This window comes from Hemiscyllium ocellatum, chromosome 10, assembly GCF_020745735.1.
Source record: "Hemiscyllium ocellatum isolate sHemOce1 chromosome 10, sHemOce1.pat.X.cur, whole genome shotgun sequence".
NCBI lineage: Eukaryota > Metazoa > Chordata > Chondrichthyes > Orectolobiformes > Hemiscylliidae > Hemiscyllium > Hemiscyllium ocellatum.
Genome location: NC_083410.1, coordinates 5699921 through 5713110, shown reverse-complemented (window position 1 = coordinate 5713110; position 13190 = coordinate 5699921). Strand labels below are relative to the sequence as shown.

Here is a 13190-nt window from a genome sequence, read left to right as displayed (position 1 = left end):
ACGCCTTCGTTTAGCTCCTCTCTCTCTCTCTCTGACCTATGTCTTTAAACTCGATCTAGTAGTTTCCCGATGACTCAGTGACCTCGCCCCCAGTTGCATTACAGCCTGAGCTGTTTCAGAACCGTGGACAGCGCAGCGGCACCTTGGTCCTCAGTTCTTACCTGTACCTGATACTGTGACCAGGTGCTGTCTCCAACCCTCCAATCACAGACGAGGGGAGGGGGGGCGGAGTTGACGTCAACCCCCCCCCCCTCCAATAAAACGGCGAATCACAGCCAGAATAAAAAAAGGGATCAGGCAAAGAGGAGATAGATCAGCCACTGCTTCAGACGGCCCGGGGGCCCAGAGACCCACAGTGTCCCCTTTGCAAATAGCGTGAGGAAGGTTGAGCTTCTCTCTGCTGCTGCCTTGAATGCGTTCAATTCAGCCTGAGCATTGCACTGCCCACGACAAGCCTCACACTTCTCTCATCTGAGGATCTGCTGAAGTTTTGAGTCGACAGCGCTCTGTTATTTGGGTTTTTATTTAAAATCCCTTACGTTCTGCCAAGAGCAAAACAAAAACCTTGCAATGGACCTCCTCGCCCAGCCCTGCGGCGATCTAGCTGCCAACGGGTCCCAGTTCTGCCAGACTAGCCTAACCACCATGAATTCCAGCCTGGGCTCAGCCAACTGGTCCTACCTCTGCATCAACTCCAGTTCGAACCTGTGTAACGGCACCGAGAGAGTCCCTCTGAGCAAGAGTTCGGCTTCAATCATCATCGCCATCATCATTACTGCTCTTTACTCTATTGTCTGTGTGCTGGGGTTGGTGGGCAATGTCCTGGTCATGTATGTCATTGTCAGGTAAGGTACACTCTTAACTTGACCCCCGTTCTTCCACTGTCTCTCTCTCTCTGTCGTGAAACCTCTGCCCAGCATCAACGGATTTTGACTCGACTCCAGTAGCATCCTTCCCACCCGTCTCACTTCATTGATAATTTGGGGGTCTAACTTCAGTGCAATCTTGTTTACAGATAAGACTATGTGCATAACCTTCAAAATTACAGTCCTTGTATGTTTTTCCTGTTGATGACACATTTAATGTTTTTGCATGGATTGGAAGAGAAGTTCGGCACAGTGCAATGCTGCAGAGATTAATTGCGCGATTTTCACATCAATAATTGTGTATTTGTGCACTAACTGGATGTTAATGGATTAATATCTGTATTTAATACATACCTATGGGGCAGGATTGGTTTGTCACTTGCCTTAGTTGCTCAAACAGCGCCATCTAACCGGTAACTGTGGGAGTGCAGCGTCTGAACGGCGCCCAGATAGACCCTCACTTCCAATCGTGCAGTTAATCCTCATTGTACGTTTGACCCCTTTACAAATGCCTTTTCCTATCGAAATGCCTTTTCAATAGGAACAGCCTTTTATAAGTTCCTCGAAACGTGAGTACCAACTCCCCCAGCTTCCCCTCACCTCCCCTTACGGCTCCCCCACCCCATCCATATCCACTGGTGAGACTAGTGCTTCCCGTAGTGGAAGGACCGAATGGCATCGTGCCATACTGACAGAGAACATCACACCTATTTCGTTTCAACCAATTACACTTTTAACACTGCGGTGGCAACCAATTACACCCCAGGCTCCAGGCCAGGTCATCAAGAGCCGAAGAAAGATGACACAATCTCAGACTACCAGTAAATTTGAAAGAGTCAATCTGAAATGCCAGAAAAACTCTGCAGATCTACAGTACATCTGTGGAGAGAGAAATCAAGTTAATGGTTTGAGTTTGAGGGTGACTTCTTCAGAACTGAAAAGTGCTGGAAGATAAAAGATCCTTCTCATTCCCTATTTTCAGCTATTCTCTTTTTCAATTTAATAATCACCCAAAATCCGCCCACCACTCATTACCTTTTTTATTCACTTGTGGGATCTGGGCACAGCAAGCTGACTAGCATTCATTACCTGTCCCTAGTTGCCTTTGAGAAGGAGGTGGTGAGCTGCTTTCTTGAATTGTTGCAGTCCATGTGCTTAGGGAGGGGATTCCAGGATTTTCACCCAGCAACTCAGAAGGAATGGCAAGATGGTGAGTGGCTTGGAGGGAACTTGCAGGTGGTGGTATTACTGCTCTTGACCTTCTAGATGAAAGTGGTGGAAGGTGCTATCTGAACATTTTTGGTGAATTTCTGCAGTGTATCTTGTAAACAGTACACACTGCTGCTACTGAGTGGTGGTGGAGGGAGTGAATGCTTTGGATGTGGTGCTAATCGAGTGGATTGCTTTGTCTTTGATGTTGTCAAGCTTCTTGAGTGTTTTGGGAGTATTCCATCACATTCCTGACTTCAGCCTTGTAAATGGTGGACAAGCTTGAAGTCGGAAGGTGAGTTACTCATTACAGTATTCCTACTCTCTGACCTGCTTTTGTAACCATTGGGTTTATATGATGAGTTCAGTTTAGTTTCTGGATTAGTGGTGCTGGAAGAGCACAGCAGTTCAGGCAGCATCTGAGTAAAATCAACATTTTGGGCAAAAGCCCTTCATCAGGAATAAAGGCAGAGAGCCTGAAGCGTGGAGAGATAAGCTAGAGGAGGGTGAGGGTGGGGAGAAAGTAGCATAGAGTACAATAGGTGAGTGGGGGAGGGGATGAAGGTGATAGATCAGGGAGGAGGGTGGAGTGGATAGATGGAAAAGAAGATAGGCAGGTAGGACAAGTCATGGGGACAGTGCTGAGCTGGAGGTTTGGAACTAGGGTGAGGTGGGGGAAGGGGAAATGAGGAACCTGTTGAAGTCCACATTGATGCCCTGGGGTTGAAGTGTTCCGAAGTGGAAGATGAGGCGTTCTTCCTCCAGGCGTCTGGTGGTGAGGGAGCAGCAGTGAAGGAGGCCCAGAACCTCCATGTCCTCGGCAGAGTGGGAGGGGGAGTTGAAATGTTGGGCCACAGGGCAGTGTGGTTGATTGGTGAGGGTGTCCCGGAGATGTTCCCTAAAGCGCTCTGCTAGGAGGCGTTCCAGTCTCTCCAATGTAGAGGAGCAACAGATACAATAAATGATATTAGTGGATGTGCAGGTAAAACTTTGACGGATGTGGAAGGCGCCTTTAGGGCCTTGGATGGAGGTGAGGGAGGAGGTGTGGGCACAGGTTTTGCAATTCCTGCGGTGGCAGGGGAAGATGCCAGGAAGGGAGGGTGAATTGTAGGGGGGGCGTGGACCTGACCAGGTAGTCACGGAGGGAACGGTCTTTACGGAAGGCGGGAAGAGGTGGGGAGGGAAATATATCCCTGGTGGTGGGGTCTTTTTGGAGGTGGCGGAAATGTCGGCGGATGATTTAGTTTATGCGAAGGTTGGTAGGGTGGATAATGAGCACCAGGGGTGTTCTGTCCTTGTTACGGTTGGAAGGTTGGGGTCTGAGGGCGGAGGTGCGGGATGTGGACGAGATGTGTTGGAGGGCATCTTTAACCACGTGGGAAGGGAAATTGCGGTCTCTAAAGAAGGAGGCCATCTGGTGTGTTCTGTGGTGGAACTGGTCCTCCTGGGAGCAGATGAGGTGGAGGAATTGGGAATACGGGATGGCATTTTTGCAAGAGGTAGGATGGGAAGAGATGTAATCCAGGTAGCTGTGGGAGTCGGTGGGTTTGTAAAAAATATCAGTGTCAAGTCAGTCGTCATTAATGGAGATGGAGAGGTCCAGGAAGGGGAGGGAGGTGTCAGAGATGGTCCAGGTAAATTTAAGGTCAGGGTGGAATGTGTTGGTGAAGTTGATGAATTGCTCAATCTCCTCGCGGGAGCACGAGGTGACACTAATGCAGTCATCAATGTAGCGGAGGAAGAGGTGGGGAGTGGTGCCGGTGTAATTACGGAAGATCAACTGTTCTACGTAGCCAACAAAGAGACAGGCATAGCTCGGGCCCATACGTGTGTCCATGGCTACCCCTTTGGTTTGGAGGAAGTGGGAGGATTCGAAGGAGAAATTGTTAAGGTTGAGGACCAGTTCAGCCAAACGAATGAGAGTGTCGGTGGAAGGGTGCTGTTGGGGACGTCAGGAGAGGAAAAAATGGAGGGCTTGGAGGCCCTGGTCATGGCGGATGGAAGTGTAGAGGGATTGGATATCCATGGTGAAGATGAGGCATTGGGGGCTGGGGAAATGGACGTCTTGGAGGAGGTGTAGGGCGTGAGTGGTGTCTCGAACATATGTGGGATGTTCCTGGACTAAGGGGGATTGGACAGTGTCGAGATAGGTAGAAATGAGATCAGTGGGGCAGGAGCATCCCACCACCAGGGATATATTTCCCTCCCCACCCCTTTCCGCCTTCTGCAAAGACCGTTCCCTCCGTGACTGCCTGGTCAGGTCCACGCCCCCCTACAACCCACCCTCCCATCCTGGCACCTTCCCTTGCCACAGCAGGAACTGCAAAACCTGCGCCCACATCTCTTCCCTCACCTCCATTCAAGGCCCTAAAGGAGCCTTCTACATCCATCAAAGTTTTACCTGCACATCGACTAATATCATTTATTGTACCCATTGCTCCCGATGTGGTCTCCTCTACATTGGAGAGACTGAACGCCTCCTAGCAGAGCGCTTGAGGGAACATCTCCGGGACACCCGCACCAATAAACAACACCGCCCTGTGGCCCAATATTTCAACTCCCACTCTGCCAAGAACATGGAGGTCCTGGGCCTCCTTCACCGTCGCTCCCTCACCACCAGACGCCTGGAGGAAGAATGCCTCATCTTCCGCCTCGGAACACTTCAACCCCAGGGCATCAATGTGGACTTTAACAGCTTCCTCATTTCCCCTTCCCCCACCTCACCTTAGTTCCAAACTTCCAGCTCAGCACTGTCCCATGACTTGTCCTACCTGCCTATCTTCTTTTCCACCTATCCACTCCACCCTCCTCCCTGACCTATCACCTTCATCCCCTCCCCCACTCACTTATTGTCCTCTGTGCTACTTTCTCCCCACCCCCACCTTCCTCTAGCTTATCTCTCCACGCTTCAGGCTCTCTGCCTTTATTCCTGATAAAGCACTTTTGCTCAAAACATCGATTTTACTGCTCGTCGGATGCTGCCTGAACTGCTGTGCTCTTCCAGCACCACTGATCCAGAATCTGGTTTCCAGCATCTGCAGTCATTGTTTTTTACCCAGTTTAGTTTCTAGTCAAGGGTAACCCCATGGATGTTGATGGTGGGGTAACACCATTGAATGTCATTGGCCAGTGATTATATTGCCTCTTACTGACATGATCATTAGCTGGCATGAATATTACTTCCAACTTGTCAGCCTAACACCAGGCATTGTCAAAATCTGGTTGCATTTGAACATAGACTGCTTCAGTGTCTTAGGAGTCACAACAGGTGCTGAACATTGTGCAATCATCAGCAAACATCCTCACTTCTGACTTTATGATGGAGGGAAGGTTACTGATGAAGCAGTTGAAGATGTTTGGGCCTTGAATACTAACCCGAGGTACTCCTGCAGAGATGTTCTGGAGCTGAGATGACTGACCTCCAACAACCACAATCATCTTCTATGTGCCTGGTATGACTCCAACTTGCAGGGAGTTTGTCCCTGATACCCATTGATTCTTGTTTTGCTTTGGTTCCTTGGCAATATTATTCTTTTCACAGGACACTGCCTTAATCTATAACTTTGTCTCACAATCTATGACAATTGACCTCTCCAAAATGCAGGATGCTGAATCGCTGTTTGAAACAATAGTGTAGAGACAGCTTTATTGTTCTTTTTCCAGGCAAATGGTCCCAGGGCAAATTGTAGGTTAATCACTGAGGGAGTTTCTGTCTTTTCAGTGAGATGTCAAATGGAGACCTTACCCTAAACAGCCTCCCACTTGCTCCCTGAGCATAATAAATTAAGTCTTGACACTATTTTGACCAGGTTCAATGGGAAAGATAAGGTCACTCACCTGACCAATACTTACCCATCAATCAACATTACAAACAAGAACTGACTAGGCTGCTTTTTATGGGAGTTTACGTGTACACACATTTCTATTTCCTAAATTGCAACAGAATCTGCAGTTCCAAAGTGCTTTGGGATGTCCAGTGTTCTTGAGATGAGCTATTTAAATGTAAGCCTGTCTTTCTTTGCTAAATCATGCTGTGGTTCCGCAGGAAACAGGAGTAGGCCATTCAGCCTCTCCAGCCTGTTCCATCATTCAATAAGATCATGGCTGGTCAGATTGTGATCTCGACTCAATTTTTCTGCCTCCCACAACTGTCCATAACACTTAACTGTCTTGTAAATGAAAACTCTAACTCAATGATCTAATCTCCACTGCTCTCTGAAACAGAAATCCAAACATTTGAGAGAATAAATGTTTCCACATCTCCATTATAAATGGGAGAACATGTTATTTTTAGACTGTGTCCTCTGGTTATAGATTCCTTTCTTGTGGGAAACATCCTTCAGTACTTTTCTCTGTTAAGTTTCCCCAGAATCTTATGTTTCAGTAAGATCACCCCTCATTCTACTGAACTCCCATGAGCTTACACCCAACCTGCTTGTCCTTTCCTCCTCAGACAACCCCTCCAAGCCAGCAGTTAGAGAGAAACAGTGTGAACATTGAGAGTCTGGAGTGGCTCTTCTTCAGAATCCTTCAGTTGTTCTTCAGTTCTGAGGAAGTCATACCAGATGCAAAATGTTAACTCTATTTCTCTCTCCACAACGTGGAGGAGCCGGTGTTGGACTGGGGTGAGCAAAGTTAAAATCACATAACTCCAGGTAGTAGTCCAACAGGTTTATTTGGAAGCACTAGCCTTTGGAGCATCACTCCTTCATCAGGTAGCTGTGGGACAAGATCATAATTCATAGATATTACAGCAAAAGATTACAGTTTCATGCAACTGAAATTATATATTGAACAAACCTAGATTGCTGTTAAGTCTTTCATCTTTTAGAATGGGTTGCATATTTCCATTCATTAATATATAAATCCCAGAACTTCCTTCAAATCACATTCGAGATAACTTATGGCTTCATAGAAAAGGTGACACCTCAGCTCAAAATATATTAAAGGTGTGAGGTTAGAGTCAGTCTGTATCCCAATCCTGAGTGAGATTGGTTCTATTTCCAAAGTAGGAATTAATAAAATATTCCATGAGATTGGCTGCCCACATTAACTGTCTGCAGGTTGTGTGCTTTTTGAGCAAAATAAAATGTATCTGCAAATATAATTCTGTAAGTGTGAATTCACCCCATAGACTTGTGTGTGCGTGTGCATGTGAGAGAATGTGAGTGGGTGCATGTGACTGCACGTGAGTGTGTGTTTGTGTGTGCGCATGCTTGGTAAAGTGTATGCGATGAAGTATAAGCCTGTTAGTGTGTGTGTGGATTACTGTGGGGACTGTAAGTCTGTATGAGTGAGGGTCTGCATGAGTGTGAGTAAATAAGCGTGTGTGTAGGAGTGTACCGTGTGGTAGGGTCACTCTAGCGTGACATGAACCCCAGGTTCCATTGAGGCCAGAATGCAGAATGGCCAAGCAGTGGCTGATATCCAAGTTTGGAACCCATGAGGATGGCCTCAACCAGAACCTGGGATTCATGTCACACTACAGGTGACCTCACCACACCATACACTCTCTCATATACACACACACACACACACACACACACACATTCTTAGTCACTCATGCAGACCCTCTCTCATACACATACTCTCTCTCATACAGACACCGAAACACTCCCCACACTCACCCATGCGCATACCCTCCAACAGGCTTATTACACACTGTATCAAGCATGCACACACAAACACACTCTCACACACCCACTCACATGTACACACTCACACTCTCTCTCACATGCACACACACACACAAGTCTATGGGGTGAATTTGCACTTACAGAATTATATTTGCTGATACATTTTATTTTGCTCAAAAAGCACACAACCTGCAGACAGTTAATGCGGGCAGTCAATCCATGTAATATTTTATAAATTCCTACCAGTCTGACTCAATATTGGGATACAGACTCTAACCTCACACCTTTAATATACTGTCTGAGCTGAGAAGTCACCTTTTCTATGACGTCTTAAGTTATCTCGAATGTGATTTGAAGGAAGTTCTGTGATTTACATATTAATGAATAGAAACCTGCAACCCAATCTAAAGGATGAAAGATTTAACAGCAATCTAGGTTTGTTTAATATATCATGTCAATTGCATGGCACTGTAATCTTTTGCTATAAATTCTGTGTCTTATAATCCTGTCCCACAGCTACCTGATGAAGGAGCAGCACTCCGAAAGCTATTGGTTCCAAATAAACCTGGTGTGATTTTTAACTGTCTCTCCACAGATGCAACCAGACCTGTTGAGTTTTTCTACAATTCTGTGTTTGATCTTGGGAGCATTTGGTGCCTAACTAACCACATTAGCTGATTTGAATAAGAAAGGAAATGGTACCCATGATTCCAGGTGTGGTCTCATCAATGTCTTGTACAGCTGTAGCAAGATTTCTTTACTTTTACATTCAATCTCCCTTGCAAACATTCAGTTTGCCTTCCTAATTTCTGCATTTTCATGCTAGCTTTTTTGTGATTCTTGTACAAGGACATCTAGATCCCTCCATAATGCAGCATTCTGAAAAAAATGTCATGTTGTACTCAAAATGTTAACTATGTTTCTCTCTCCACAAATGTTAGCAGATCTGCTGAGTTTCTCCACAATTCTATGTTTATTCTGGGGACCATTTGATGGGAACTTCACCCTATCTCACCCAGTGTGGTAGCTGCCCTGAAAGGTTTTGGTGGCCAGTGTAGAAGGAACCTTATGACATATTTAATGCCCTGAAAATGTCTGCGTATGTGGAGAACTTCAATTGGTGTCTAACCTGTGCTGCTAATGAACTGAGTGTAGTAGGAACTAACTCATTGAGGGACCAGGTAAGATGAAGGCTGAAGAAGCATTTTGTGCTGTTGTGCCCTGAGTATTCATAGTGGTAATCGCTGGTCTATGGATAATCCCACAGAAAACACTGGCGAAACTCAGCAGGTCTAGCTGCATCTATAGAGAGAAAAACAGAAAATTTTTGAGTATGATATGACTCCTCTTCAGAACTGATGAAGAATGGAAGGATTCTGAAGAAGAGTCATACTAGACTTAAAAATAGTTACACTATTTCTCTCTCCACAGATGTAGCCAGATCTGCTGAGTTTCCCCAGCAAAAATTGATGGAACAGTGGATAACAAAGAAGGTTATCCAAGAGCACAAAGAGATTTTGATCAGAGAGGTTAATGGGCCGAGAGGTAGCAGATGAAATTAAATTTAATAAAATGCAAGGTGTTGCATTCTGGTAGGACAAACCAGTGCAGGATGTACTCAGTTAATCATGGGACTCTGGGGAGTGTTGTAGAATAAGAGACCTAGGGGTGCAGGGTCATAGTTCCTCGAAAGCATGTTATCAGGGTAGACAGGGTACTTGCCTTCGTTGGTCAGAGCATTGAGTATAGGATTTAGGAAATCATGTTGTGGCTTTACAAGGCATTAATGGAGTCACCTTTGAAATAATGCATACCTTTCTGGTTGCCTTGCTGTAAAATCGTAGAATCCCTACAGTGTGGAAGCCGGCCATTCAGCCCATTGAATCCACACCGATGCTCCGAAGAGCATTCCACCCAAACCCAGCCCCCTACGCTATCCCTGTAACCCTTCATTTCCTGCGGCTAATCCACCTCGTCTGCACATCCAGGACACTATCGGAACTGTAGCGTGGCCAATCCACCTAACTTGCACATCTTTGGACTGAGGGAGGAAACTTGAGCATCGGGGGAAACTCACACAGACACTGGGAGAATGTGCAAACTCCACACAAACAGTTGCCTGAGGCTGGTAAAAGTAGATAAGTTAAAATAGGAAGGATAGTGTTAAAATAAAAAGGGTGCAGAAAGGATTTACAAGAATATTACCAGGACTGGTGGGTTTGAGTTATAAGGGGAGGTTGAATAGGCTGACACTTTTCTCCCTGGAGCTTAGGAGGCTGAGGGGTGACTTGATAGAGGTTTATAAAATCACAAGGAACATCGATAAGGTGAATAGCTGAGTCTTTTCCCAAGTGTAAGGGAGACTAAAACTAGACAGCGTTTGGTTTAAAGTGAGAGGCGAAAGATTTTAAAATGACCTGAGGGGCAACTTTTTCAGTGTGGTGTCTGTACGGAATGAGCTGTCAGAGAAAGTGGTCAAGGTAAATGATAGGGGCCAAACACAGGTGAATGAGACTAGTTAAGTTTGGGATACCTGGTCAGCATGGACAAGTTATACTGAAGGCTCTGTTTCCATGCTGCAAGATTCTATAACTCAATTTTCAGCATCGACAATATTTTGCTTTGATTATCCATGGATACTCTTGTTGCTCACTGCACAGTCCTCCTGATATTTTCCCTATTTTGATTTTCAGGTACACTAAAATGAAGACAGCTACCAATATCTACATTTTCAACCTTGCTCTGGCTGATGCCTTGGCCACCAGCACACTGCCTTTCCAAAGTGTCAACTACCTGATGGGAACTTGGCCCTTTGGGAAGCTGTTGTGCAAGGTGATCATGTCCATTGATTATTACAATATGTTTACCAGTATATTTACCCTCACCACCATGAGCATGGACCGTTACATTGCTGTTTGCCACCCAGTCAAAGCTCTGGATTTTCGCACACCACGGAATGCCAAGATTGTCAATGTCTGCATCTGGATCCTGTCCTCAGCTATTGGACTGCCCGTGATGATAATGGCAACTATAAGGTTTGACAGTGGTAAGTGCTGGGCAATGGGTGCCCCAACACCTAGAGCATCGATCTCACTCTTCCCAAGAAGACATTTCCCAGGCAAGTCTACCTTGCCACCCAATTCTGGTCACTATTGTGGCCTCGTTTCTTATCTTCCCACAAGATCACACAGAGCAAGGTCTTTTGGTAAATCAAATTTAAGAGTCTTTAAATGCCTGGGCTAGGTTTAAGGATGTGGTTTGATTTTAGTGAGCTTCCAAAGAGTACAGGAGACCCCCAAAGGAGGTATCCCACTCTTGCTGCCTGATAACAGGCCACACAGTTGGGGTCATTGGACCACCCTCCCTCTATCTGCTGCTGGAATAAGTTGCCTTTATCTTCTGTAACATGGGAGACAAGTCAGGGTGGGTGAGAGTTGGTGGAAGGATGACCTGCTTTATTGTCTTCATTCTTTAGCATATTATCAGAGTTCTCACCGAGTGCAGAGCTGTAATATCTAGCCCATGGTTTGGAGTCTCTATATTGGGATGCAGAAGACTTTGCAATCCTGTAGCCCAGAAACAAAAAGCAGAAAATCTGATCCTGTCCGTCATTATGGAATGCTTACATATGGAATGTTGTTATGGAAATCTGAAGGGTATGGCCAACAAGCCACAATTTAACTGTTTGTTTTTTTCTAATCCTTCTCATCCTTTCAGTTTTAGGAGTAACAGATTGTACACTGAAATTCCCACACCCTTCCTGGTACTGGGACAACCTCTTGAGGATCTGCGTCTTCATCTTTGCCTTTGTTATGCCAGTCCTGATCATCACTGTGTGCTATGGTCTGATGATCCTGCGCCTGAAGAGTGTTCGGATGCTCTCCGGCTCAAAGGAGAAGGACAGGAACCTCCGGAGAATTACACGGATGGTTCTTGTGGTGGTGGCTGTCTTCATCATCTGCTGGACGCCCATCCACATCTACGTCATCCTGAGGGCCCTGGTGAAGATCCCATCCACTCTCTTCGCAGCAGTGGCCTGGCACTTCTGCATTGCCTTAGGCTACACCAACAGCTGCCTCAACCCCGTCCTCTACGCCTTCTTGGATGAGAATTTCAAGCGGTGTTTCCGGGAGTTCTGTGTGCCAACTTCCTCAACCATTCAGTACCAGGGCTCCAACCGGGTTCGGAACCATGCCCGGGAGCTGCCATCCACCATCCACACGGCTGATAGGACTAACCACCAGGTATGACTAGGCATGCAAATGTCCCTGGTACCCCACTCACACCAGGGAGAGGACCTCAACTCAGAACTCACCCAAATCACAACAGGGCTGTAACTGGGGAAAGACAACCATTTGGACAACTGAGCTGATACCCAATACTTGATCGTTGCCAGAACTTACAGTGATTTCTCATTTATTAACTGAGAAAAACTTGCAATGGGAACCACAATCCTTCATATTTATTCCCACCCCAGTCCCACTTACATCCTTCCAAATTTTCTGCCTTTCCTTAACTGAACTGTGGCACTGGGGTACAAATCCACATCCACTGGGAGTGCCTTCCCTGCACCTCATCCAACTGCTTCTCCTTCATATGTCAATCGTGACGACAGACAATTCAACCCTGTGGGTGTTCCCATGTTAGAATTGTCACCAAAAGAATGTTTGTTTGGTGACTGGATATTTATCAGAACCAGGAACCCTGGCTGATACCAATCTTTTCACCCAGCCACCTGACCCCCTCTAAGTCCCACAGATAAACTTTGGAATTCCCATGTTATCTGCATACAGGTTATGGGCCAAATGTCCATGGGATTTACCAAACTTGTACTGAGTTCTGTTTCACAGTACATATTATCTCTTTTATACTACTGGATCAGTAGAAAGGCCATTCCTGTTTGCTTTTAATAATTACAAACCTTTATCTCGTTTGGTACTTTATTTTTCCTTTGACTCCAGGAACGTTTGCACCTTTATTGCAGATTCTTTCTTAACAGGATGCTCTCTCACCCTGGTTGAGGTGAACTCGACCCATTTTAAGGAGGGAAAATGCAAGTCCTCAGTGATAACAACTTGATTTCTAGCATGCTGTGCTAACTAAATTATATGTATACAAAAGGGAATGGAACAGAGGTATTAACCTGAAAACAAAATGTGGAAAATGTTCTTATTAACAGCAGAAAGTCTTCAGCCTCAGCACTTGATCATGAATGGTGAACCCTCCAGGTTGAATATAAAATCGGAGCTTTCTCTGTATCCAGTGAATGACAGAAATGACTGGTCTGGAGGAGACAGTGACTCAACAGTAATGTACTGGTAAAAACAATGACTGCAGATGCTGGAAACCAGATTCTGGATCAGTGGTGCTGGAAGAGCACAGCAGTTCAGGCAGCATCCAACGAGCATCTGTTTACGGTCCAGGTTAATGACCTGGGGACATGGGCTCATATGCCACTACAATTAAACTTTTTTTAATA

General features: G+C 45.8%; 1 protein-coding gene across 2 annotated transcripts; it reads left to right on the top strand.

Moving 5' to 3' along the window:
- Positions 1-693: 693 nt before the first annotated feature.
- Positions 694-11961, top strand: oprm1 (opioid receptor, mu 1). Of its 2 annotated transcripts, none has more exons than XM_060830777.1 (3): positions 694-845; positions 10405-10757; positions 11435-11961. In XM_060830777.1, the coding sequence occupies exons 1-3, from the start codon at positions 829-831 to the stop codon at positions 11959-11961; spliced, it is 897 nt and encodes a 298-aa protein (XP_060686760.1). In that variant the 5' UTR covers positions 694-828. The 2 variants fall into 2 exon arrangements, with proteins under 2 accessions (XP_060686760.1, XP_060686761.1); XM_060830778.1 differs by having other exon boundaries at positions 772-830.
- Positions 11962-13190: the final 1229 nt, after the last annotated feature.

Bases quoted from the DNA above. Each gene is read 5' to 3' on its own strand.
- oprm1 (XM_060830777.1), top strand. The intron at 10,758-11,434 runs GTAAGTGCTGGG...TTTCAGTTTTAG, and splicing joins AACTATAAGGTTTGACAGTG to GAGTAACAGATTGTACACTG.